Raw genomic sequence first — 11,771 nt, 5'->3', positions numbered from 1 at the left:
ATGCAAATCAGTCACCATCAATAGTGTCATCTTTCACTTATTTCTTACTGTAGTTGACAACCAAGTTTTATAGTTTGCAGTGGTTCTAACATTAGATAATGTAAAATACTTACATCTTGATTATCACACCCTACCATTTCACCATATGACACCTGAAAATGAAGAAAAACACACATTTTCAGCCTTGCTTTTGTGCTAAATGAGTTAATCGTGGACTATTCAACGATTGCTATCATTAAGCTGGGACTGACAATGCATACTGGGAAGTGACATCAATCCAACTTTTTATGCTAGGTTATTATGGCATTTTAATACCAATTGCAGCCTGGTTAAAAATGTATGATTTACCATTTGTCCAGCTGCATTTCTGGCCATCTATGATTACAACATTGTTATAATTTCTCATGCTGTGCCAAAATATACATTACTAATTAGTTTTTCAGCTACTCAGCAGCTTTCATAACTAAACTCGGAGACATTTAGATTAGTGTCTGATGTAAAGTTAAAATTTCCCCAGTTCTTTAGGAATTGGGATTTGATTTTGGATTTTCACATCTATTTCTAATACAAGGCAGTTCTAAATTTGATTTTTTTAAACAAAATTAAATTTCTAGAGGTTTGAAATTGACACATATTTGGTCCAACAATGAGTTTTTATCCATTTATGTGCCAGGCACTGCACGTTACATACATTGTAGGGGCATCATATCAGCCATATTTTCATTTTCAGTATCTGCTACATTTTAAAATCAATTACAAGTTAATTTGTTTCAAACTATACATTCTGCAAATAATGTGAATTCATTATCTTTAGAGTCTATGCTGAAAATCTAAAGGTAAATTTCTAACAATAATTCTCACATGACTATATACATCTCTTGGAAATCTGTGTATATTGTTTGAAGTATGCAAAATTAAAAATAGCAAAAATAACATGAAATATGCTCTGCATTCAGCATCTTTATTCCAAACTCACCTGATTGCAGATACAATAACGAGGCTCATTAGGATCATATGTCCAATCCACTTGGTTATTGGAATCAGACTCCGGTAAAGCTGGAGTCTGCTGAGGAATCTCCTGTGCTACTACAGATGAAGAGGAGGAGGAAGATGACGATGAAGATGAGGAGGAGGACTGGTGATTTGAGGACTTGTTGCTATTTCTGCAAAAAAAAAAGTGGATGTATAAACCTTACAGATTGGCATTTGGGCTAAATTATAGACATTTGGATAGTTCACATTTTATAAATATAGAACGACAATATAAATAAAAAGAACTTTCATAGCAATTGATAGCGGAGCATAAGTAGACCAAAGCTAATATTAGTGACCACTACCAGCATTTTAAGTCTCAAATCTTCCTGGTTTTACACAATGATGTGATAATGAATAGACTGTATAATATTCCTATATGCAGCAACAACTTGGATCTCAGACATTAATATAATGTGTACTTAAATATGTTTATCAAATTGTATTCATCAAAAGTAAGCTCAACAAATTCATGTCTCTGCTGAGGTTGTTCACCATACAACACAGATTTCTTATGTATTGCAAATATTATTTTTGATTCTGCAATTCAACACTTAATACTAAAATTATGTTGGACTATTACCCCCACAAACATTGAATTGCACCCATAATTATTCAAATGGGCTATATTATTTCTTAGTTTTAGTGGAGCAACAGATGCTGCTAGTTTGTCCAAGTAATTTTAACAAAGCTAGAGGTTCAATTTAACATCAGTTTTGGGTCTTTCATTTTGGTCGTACATTTTGTATTTTTCAGACACAGTAAGCCATTCTAGTTAGTCTAATTTTATTTTCCTGTATCTTATTACTTACTCCTTTTCAAATATATATCCAACTCCATTTTTGTAGAATCATAGTGAGGAGAAAATCATTTTTAAAATAATAAACAGACCAGGAATAATATCGATGCTAACATCAAAATAAATGATCGTTTCATACATACTATTTCAAACATTGAAGTAATGAAGAGAATTCCTTAAATTGCAATAATCTCTTCTGTTGTGTATCCATGTGCATCTTTTTAGATATTTCAGTTGTTCACATAACAAAATCGTAGAAACAAAATTTTAAACAGAAGATTTATGAACAGAATTTATAAATATTAGAATACTAAAATAATAGCTCACACTTGGAGAAACACATTTAAATTAAGAACAGCAGTAAACAAACAAAATCAAATGAAGAAAACTGACGTCACAATTGACATATTAAAAACATTCTCTCTCAAATATTTTTGATGACTCTGCAAATAAATTCAACCAACTTAAAACTGGTACTTTAATCTCCACCAATATATATAAATTATATCAGTACGAATGCAACTGATAATGCAATTCCTGCAGAAAGTGCGTCTGTTCAAAAGATCTGCAAATTTATGTATTGCACTAATACAATATTTTGACATAATCAGTGACATTACATAAGGAAATTTATCACGGTATTGAAAACCTTGAGAGAAAACCTGAATTTCAGAACTCATTGGTCGGCATGGACCAGTATTGGCTGAAGGGCCTGTCTCCGTGCTGTAGGACTCTATGAACTTAAAGACCGCTCAAAAGGTGGAAGCATTCTATTTTGCACTTATTGTTTCAAATGCAAGAAGACCAAAACTTCAAACAAGCATGACAATTTATACTGCAGGAGAAAAGGGTTTGAAGATGATGGATTGGACAAAACATTGTCTTGGAGAAAGTAAAAGGGAAGTAAAGAGAAGACAAAAAGTTTTGGTAAGACATTATTTTCTCTAGCTAGAAAAACAGTTGAGTACTTTATCCATCAAATATAAAACTCTTTTCTTTCTTGCAAGAAATTGACAAAATAAATTTTGAAAAGATATACCTGGTCCAATCCTGAAACTTGAATGAACCAAATCACTTTCCATTCCTTCTCAACACACAGAAGATTTGATCAATACAAAACAGTTATTTTAGAATGGCTACAAATCAGTTAAGTTACTAGTTGCAACTTTTAATATGATTTGTTAACCACTTTGTTTGCTGGAATGAAAACAACCATTCAGATACTATGAATGAATTTTCATTTACTGCAATTTACTGCAAAATGATTTTCCAATAACATAAGTAAAAATGCATATATAACCTAAAATTTCAGTCAGGGCCTGACAACAAAGTGGACCAGAAACAGATTAAGACAGGGGAAATTTAATGCTGTCCCTATGCCATATTTGGTAGCCACAGGCATTTTAATTGAGTAGGAAGCTGGCAAGTCTGCTGCCTTTCTATCACAACTCTGTATATGATTGTAGTAGACTGATTTGTCAAAGGGCTTCCTGCCTCATCAGAAATTAAGCGCCTTTGGTGGGGAACTACTGTCCTCTTAATGTCAATGATTGTATCCACCCATCATGGAAAGGAAACACAGCATTGCATGAATCCTGAAAAGCAAACTTGAGAGTTCTGGGTATGGAGTGATTTTGAAAGGCTCTCAGTGGCTGGTTAACTACTCCCTTCCATCTCCAGCCCCTCATCAGCCTGGGCCCTTTGGCAATCCTAGGTCTAATGACTAGTTGGCAAATCTCAGCAAGCAGGACTTCCATGTCCAGGTCTTTGCTCTTGGGAAAAGCCTATTTCTGGCTGACACTCAACTAATACAGCTGACCTTCCAGAAAGAAAGCCAAAGCAGGACTCCTGGCTCTCTAGATAACACGTGCAACCCCGAGAGCCTACATTAAATCTGCCCAGAGAATTTAATCCCAAAGTCAGGTCTTAAATTTGGATTAACATTTTACTGAACTACTAATGTAAACACACCCAATCAAAATGTGTTGGCCATTATGAAGAGGAACAAACTTTTGTGGCAAATATATTTAGCTATTAAAATGGTTTGTTTTTTTTCTGGGCCTGCCCACTGTAATCCCTGTAGAAAAAAACTTGTCAATATTCTCACATTCTATGCAAGAAGGAATATCTTGCTAGGTTGGACATCCGAATACCCCGGGCCTTCCGGGCTGGCTGAAGATTGTTATGGAGCATATTCCCTTGGATTTCTCACAAGTATGGTACACCGTAAAGCCGAGAATTTTTATAAGGTATGGCAAATCTTTTTGAAATACCTGGACACAGATTTATCTGCCACACTAACAAGGACTTTTGTATAGCTGTAATGATTGTATTTTACAAGTTCAATATCCAGAGAGGAGGAACTGTGAACGTATGAGTGTTTTGTTTGGCTGGGCTGAGTTATTATTATTTATTAGTTTGTTGTTGGTTATTATTTATTTAGTTAAATAGCCAGTTTGGATTTTTTTATTCTGTACATTTCTATTTATGTTTATACATTTGTACATGAGGGTGGGTTGGGTTTTTTAAACTTGTGTTTTTAGCATTGTTTTGAATTGTATTGTTTTGTACTTTATTGTAATATTAAAACAATATATTTTTTTTTAAATGTTTTGTTTTGACATAAATGATATAAATTGTTTTAAGACATGAAACACACACTAAGACTAGATAAAAAGCAAAATTTGGTGAATTCCTTAATAGCAGAAACACTTACTTATTTTTTCGACCGCTGCGTGAATCTGTGGCTGATGTTGATAATGTTTGTGTCAGGGTGGATGCTAGCGTTGAGGAATATCCTGTAGATTCCCTTGAGATAGAGAACTCTCGTGCAAGTTGGAAGTCATTGTTTTTAAATGCTTCATAAGTGGCCTTTATAGTAGATGTCCTCCTCCCTTCCTTCATCTTGCACATCAAAAAGAGAAGTAAATTCTTTACAATTCAGAATTGTATTTTAAAGTGCATCTCAAACATTTAACTTTTTTTTTTAAGAAGAAATCCTCTCTACTTACCAATATTTGTAACAATAAAATGTTCAAAGTACTTCAGAGATTATGATATAATAACAAATTAATAATCACATTTGCCAATTATCGGTAATATAATACCTGGTCTAAGATTCTATTTTGTAATGTGCAACAGACAGTTTGCAAGACTAAAGCTAATGTTGATGCTCTCAATTAAAGAATCAAATATTAGAATTATTATAATTTTTTGTAATCCATTTTAAAATAATTCTTCCACAAGTAGTATTAAAATAATGAATTATCAAGCAGTTCAAAAAAACTACACTCCTAAATCACCCCTAAATTTTTTACAGCTATTTACAATATTTGAGTAGCTACATTACTGTACACAATTAATTGTTGTGAAAACTTCTGAAACTTTCAGCTGATTCAGAATTAAAATGCATGACCAAGTATGATCAGCCATGATCATATTGAATGGTGGTGCAGGCTTGAAGGGCAGAATGGCCTACTCCTGCACCCATTGTCTATTTATTAACTCTATTGATGTGAATATGTTAAGATTATCTAGCAGACAAAATTTTAGAAGCACCTATGGCATCGTAATTACTGTATGTCAATCTAACTGCACATTACTGGTAACTTTGTTAATGACAACATTTTATTTATGGTAATAAAAATATTCAAATTTATACAGCAATTTCATATTAAAACTGCTCTAAACAGCCAATTAAGGACATTTGAAATGCAGTATTTATTCTTCCATAGGATGTGAGCATTCCTGCCAAGGCCTATATTTGCTGCCCATCGCTAATTGTCCTTGAACTAACTGGCTTGTTAGGCTACTTCGGAGGATATTGGTATGGATCTATAGTCACATGGCTGTCAGACAAAGATCAGATTTCTTCCCATTAGTGAATTGGATGGATTTTTCAGAAATCCCATGACCGTACCATAAGAGCTCTTTCTGATGCTTTCTTGAGTAGTACATTTTGATTTTATGGATCTACATTTTGGTTTTCAGGGACTTCTTGATCATTCTCACTAATTTATTGGGCAATATATTGGATAATAACAATACCTTTTCTGTATTATTGTTGTTGCATGGGGAAATCTGGTCTCAAACAAAAATTGAATTACAATACTTCATCAATAACCTCAATAATTACCAATGCTACCTCAAATTTTAAGTCAAAACACAACAAAAAAATTTCCTAGACACTACTTAAATTAGCATAAGACAATAGGCATAATTCAGCAAACATTTATTTTAAGTACAGTCATTTCTGATAGAATGCGATAGTTCCGTTCTCGTGCAATCTCGCAATACAAGAAATTCATGCATTAGCCATGCCATTTAAACTAATGGGGCCAGAATTGTGTTATTTCTGATACAGATAAGGAAAGTTCACATTCTGCAAATAACAATCTAAATTCTTCAATTGCGCTGAACCAATTCGTGTTGAAGAAACAAGCATTATAGCAGAACCGGTTGTAACGATACACATGCACTTCTACACAAAAAAACCACCTTAAACACACATTCCATAGACTGGTGAGTTCACAGCAAATGTATCACCATCGCATTTGCACAAAACAAAGATTTTAACTGGGCAGTTACTACCATTTTTACTGCATCTCAGATTTAAATTCAACAACTGACATTATTGCAATATTTCCTCCAGGTGGTAACTCATGAACATAGTTAGCTTTGAGCTCAAGATTCCATATTCACCATAGCCAAGTGATTTGGAGATTTTCTGGCTCCTGGTTAGCTCAGTACATCTTTGTTGACAGCTTTTAAACTGTTCTCTTTCCTTTGCAGAATTGCTTTCCCTTCCTTTAATCTGCCTCTTCCCTGTCTCTTGCAACCTCCCTCGCTATTACCCCCTAGCATCTTAACTCTTGCCCCATTTCCCACCTTACAGCATCTCACTCTCCACCCATTCACAATGCAGCCTCTTTCTTCCCTCCTTCCCGAACCTCTTCCTCCTATCTTTTTCATTCCCCTACCCTTCATTGCAACTTCTTTCTTTCTTTCTTTCTTACACCATGGAGACTTATTTCCCAACCTGCACCCCCTCTGTAGCCACTTCTTATCTATCCAGCCCCTTGCAGCCTGTTTCTTTGCCTCCACTCCTTAATACTCCTACCCTTCCATATAGTCTCACTCTTTCCCTAACTCCAGTTGCAGCCCATCTATTCTACTAACAGGGGCAACTTTCCATCAATGGGAATTAAATTTTCCTCAGCTTTTTGGAGATATTTGGGGTCAAATTTGTTTGCCACACCCCCACTTAGTTTGGAACCTTTTCTGTATGATAATTGATAATAGCTTCATAGTCACCATTACAAATACCAGGTTTATATTCCAGAATTTTTATATTAAATGAATTTACCAACTACCTTGGTGCTAACCTATGTCCCCAGAGGATTAGCTTAGACCTCTGGCTTGCAAGTTCAGTGCCATTATCACTATGTCACCATTTCTCCATAAGTCAAGATAGAGGTGTAATATTGCAGCAGCCTATTTGTACACTGCAAGTTCTCACAAACAGCGATATGATGACCAAATAACCTCCTTTGGTGAACAAAACCCAAAGAACTACAGATGTTGGAAATCAAACAGAAACTGCTGGAAAAAAACCTAGCAGGTCAGGCAGCATTTGTGGAGAGAAAACAGAGCTAATGTCCAGTTAATGTTCAGTATCAGTTCTGAAGAAGGATCACTGGACTCAAAACATTAACACTGCTTTCTCTCCACAGATGCTGCCAGACCTGCTAGTTTTTTCAAGCAATTTCCATTTTTGTGACTCTGATTGAAGGATAAATATTAGCCAGAACATGCACCACTTATCTGCTATAGCAATCTACTCAGATAATCTGGGATGAAATGAGTGCTGGAGTCTTTCAAACCAAACCAGTTAATATTTCTATGATGTAAGTTACCTGTGCTGTTGCTTGAACAGCTTGGGCTGCTGCCATTGTAATAGCTGCAGCTCCAGGACCTGCTCCTGGAGTTAATGAGGTAAGATTATATGAACTGAGAGGCTGTGATGAATTAATATTGTAGACACTGTTAGAAGTCGATGTTAAATTACTATTACGGCATCCTGAAAAAGATCAAAAGAAAAACTTCAATCGGTAAACGTCAGACACATTTAATCAATTAACAATTGTTTTCTATTTAAAAGTAACCACATGATGTATCGTATCATGTGATAACCCAGTTTCTCTATACTTCATAAATTCTTCTTCCACTGAACTGACTGACTCAACTTTCATCCCATTGGACAGTAAATTTGGCTCAAGTGTACATTAACATTGGAAACATCCCATTGTTAGGATTTTGCAGTGTAATGATGTGAAACTTTCAGTGTCCACTGAAAGTAACAGCAACTTCATAAATCTGCACAGATTAATACGAAAACCTAGATGTTGCTATCATTATTACAATGTTCCTCCAGAGGCTATGCTGTAGAAGTTCCTTTTCCCCACCCACAACCAAAAAGAATGCAACCTCTGAGAAATTTGTGAATCAACAGAAACTTCCAAACTGAAGATCAGCACCATCAACACATTTTAATCTCCTAAAATATTACCATATGTGATTTAGGAGAAATGCTTCAAAGTGTTTTAAGAATATGCAAGGAGCAGTTGAAGCAAAAAAACAGATACAATTAAGGGAATTTGGCTAAGGACATGTGGAAGAAATTAACAGAAAGATATGCTAATAGGATCAGGTGAACAAAAGTGGGAGGAGTCTTGTGTGCAGCATAAGCCCAAAATAAATATTTGGGCAAAAAACTTTCTTGTGTACCAAGGACTCATTGTACTGCATCTCAGATTTGAATTCAATCATTTCTTTACTTTAATAAAATAAATCACAAGAGTTATTGAGCGCAATAGCATTGTTTTCCAAAGGCATGGAAATGTGTAAAAGGATTTCTTACTTATTTTGCAAATTTAGGAATTTCAATTCAAAGATCACATAAATGGAACAGTTCACTTCACTTTCGGTATCCATTAAGTTAATGAACTAACACATGTATAGCATAAAGGATTATCAATCACTTTGACAATTAGCCATACACAGTGGTACGACTAGTAGAGTTTTATTATTTTAATACAGAAAATGTCTGAATTGACACCTTATGAACTGGCACCCTTGATAAATGGGTAAACATTATATACCTCAAATACTGGAAGTTTATTGCATTATTGCAATCTCTGCAATGCCCAATAGTCAGTTGAGGGTGCAATTGAGAAAGATCTCTGCTGGTAAATTTCTTTTAAAACAAAGTTACAAAATTATTTTTGTGATTTGTGCTGTAAATAAAGAAGTTATGCATAGATCTCCTGCACTGCTTTTCTAATACTTAGCGTGTTTATACATTGATTACACTGACCTCTTGATCAACCGGAATATTTAATCAACTGGCACACTCCTGGTTCCATAGATGCCAGTTAATAAAATGTTAGCTGTATTATTCTCTTAGTCTCCATAAGTTGTATGCCATAATAAATGTGGCTATTGTATGGAAATATCATTAATTGAAGGATTTGGAATTCACTTATTCTAATCAAACTTACTGATTACATTTGTAGTACAGTCTAGGAACCTGATCTCAATGGCATATCAATATGATTTTATTTTACTTAATTTCTATTTTCGCATTCATTGAATAAGAATTTAACACTTGCCAATCTTCTACCAAACAAATATCAATTTGCATCTAATTGAAGAGGGACATGGAAAGGCTAAGATTAATAAATTAAGTATTGTATAGTACTGAAGTTTAAATTACACCACACAAGTTGATTCATAATAGATAGTTTTGTTTCAAACAGAGGCATCTCAGGCAACTCTGAATGAGTAATTGCTTAAGGACTGTTTTTGACAGAAGTTGTTCTCCCATCCTCCTCTTGCTGAGCTAGCCTCCAAAGGCCTAGATGCAAGGACTACACAACAAGGAAACAGCACACTGGCCCTCCTGATGAAGGGCTTTTGCCCGAAACGTTGATTTTCCTGCTCCTCGGATGCTGCCTGAACTGTGATTTTCCAGCACCACTCTAATCTAGAATCTGGTTTCCAGCATCTGGAGTCCTTGTTTTTACCTAAACAGCACACCATCACAAATCTGGAGACATGTTAAGAACATCGAAACAGGAGTCGGCCATTCAGCCCCTCGAGCCTTCTCTGCCATTCAATACGATCATGACTGATCTGTGGCCTTACTCCATATTAGGAGACAGTGAGGACTGCAGATGCTGGAGATCAGAGTCAAAAAGTGTGGTGCTGGAAAAGCACAGCTGGTCAGACAGCATTCAAAGAGCAGGAGAGTCGATGTTTCGAGCATAAGCTCTTTATCCTGCTCCTCGGATCCTGACCGGCTGTACTTTTCCAGCACCACATGTTTTGACTTTAGCCTAACTCCATACACTTGCCTTGGATTCATATCTCTTGATACACTTGCTTAGTAAAACTTTGTTATGTCAGATTTAAATTTAACAGTTCAATTAGCCTTGACCACAATTTGAGGAAGAGAATCCCAAACCTTGATTACTCTTTGCATGTAGAAGTGCTTCCCAATAGCTCTCTTGAATGGCCTGGCCCTAATTCTTAGACAATGCCCCTTTGTTCTAGAATTACCAACCTACGGAAATAGTTAATCTTCATCTATCTTGTCTTTTCCCATCAATATCCTGAAGACCCTCAATCAGATCACCTCCTAACCGTCTAAATTCTAGAGAATACAGGGACACTTTGTCTAATCTCTCCTCATACCTTAACCCCTGAAGTCCAGGTATCATCCTTGTAAACCTGTATTGAACTCTCTCCAGGGAGGAAACATTCTTCTTAAAAAAAAAAGTGTGGGGGCCAGATCTGAACATAATACCCTAGGTGGGGCCTAAATAGGGTTTTTTTAACAACTGCAGCGTAACATCTGCATTTCCATCCTCCAGCCCTCTACAAATGAAGACCAGCATTCCATTAGCCTTCTTGACTATTTACTGCACCTGTACAATGTACTTTAAAGAGCTATACACCTAAACCTACAAACCTCATTAGTCAATCACTGTATTTAACTGTTCATGAGAGTTACTCCCCCACAACTATCCAGGCAGTGGGAATCACTATTACTCATGCCAATGAAGGTTGGAGGAGATAATGTTTTCAGACCTACCTATCTATTAGTCTATTGTAAAAAATACATCTTAAAATTAATTGACAGATTTCAAGGAAACTTGAAAGTTTACAGATATATAGAAATATTTGTGTACAAGTAGGGTAAAATGAATGGTCTTTATTGGTGAAAATATGGATTTGGATCTGATTCCGGAAAGTTTAAGTTTCTATTAACATTGGGAATATTGCAGACATTTTTAAAAATAAACGTTGTGGGTTGGTATTTTAAAATGTTGCAATCTCAATGCTATAAAATCTCCTCAGTAAAATGAAAGCATTTAATTAAAAAAATTAGCTTTGTAGTTAAAGTTGTGCAATTATAATGATGTTAATATTTCATGGTAGAAGCAAGCACATTAATGAATAATACCCTTTTTATTTGTGTCAGACTTTTGCTTCATATCTTTTCTGGTTGGTGCCTGACTCTCACTGTAGATACATGATATATCAATGATCAAGGGATTCATAAACAAACGATAGTATGAGCATATCCTGTCATCTAGTAGCCAGTCTTTGATTCCTGCCAAAGACGTGTGCTTGCCTGACTGCAGCAGGCTGAATGCATACTGGCTGTGGCTAAGGTAATATACATTCATTAACAGAATCTTCTAGGCATGGAAGCACACCCACTAGACTTTCATGGCTAGGTAGTCCTTGCAAATAAGGGAGCCTGTAGATAAAATGCAGAGCCATGTGCTCTATTTACACTATAATATCACATGACATAACCCTGGCTCAACTCACCCTGTTGCTATAACTCCCATTCCTCTTAAATCTACATTAA

The 11,771-nt window shown here is 35.4% G+C and overlaps 1 protein-coding gene across 1 annotated transcript in view; it reads right to left on the bottom strand.

Annotated features, from left to right (window-relative positions):
* The window catches only part of ing3 (inhibitor of growth family, member 3), a 34,772-nt gene that overhangs the window by 844 nt on the left and 22,157 nt on the right, over positions 1–11,771 (bottom strand). Inside the window, exons 8-11 of the mRNA XM_072551538.1 lie at positions 7,747–7,910; positions 4,548–4,735; positions 977–1,163; positions 114–152 (exon numbers count right to left, since the gene is read on the bottom strand). Coding sequence (XP_072407639.1) covers positions 114–152; positions 977–1,163; positions 4,548–4,735; positions 7,747–7,910 — 578 coding nt within the window. The remainder of the gene's footprint in view (positions 1–113; positions 153–976; positions 1,164–4,547; positions 4,736–7,746; positions 7,911–11,771) is intronic.

The sequence above is a fragment of the Chiloscyllium punctatum genome, chromosome 32 (genome assembly GCF_047496795.1).
Source record: "Chiloscyllium punctatum isolate Juve2018m chromosome 32, sChiPun1.3, whole genome shotgun sequence".
Taxonomy (NCBI): domain Eukaryota; kingdom Metazoa; phylum Chordata; class Chondrichthyes; order Orectolobiformes; family Hemiscylliidae; genus Chiloscyllium; species Chiloscyllium punctatum.
This window is presented reverse-complemented; position numbering and strand designations above follow the sequence as displayed.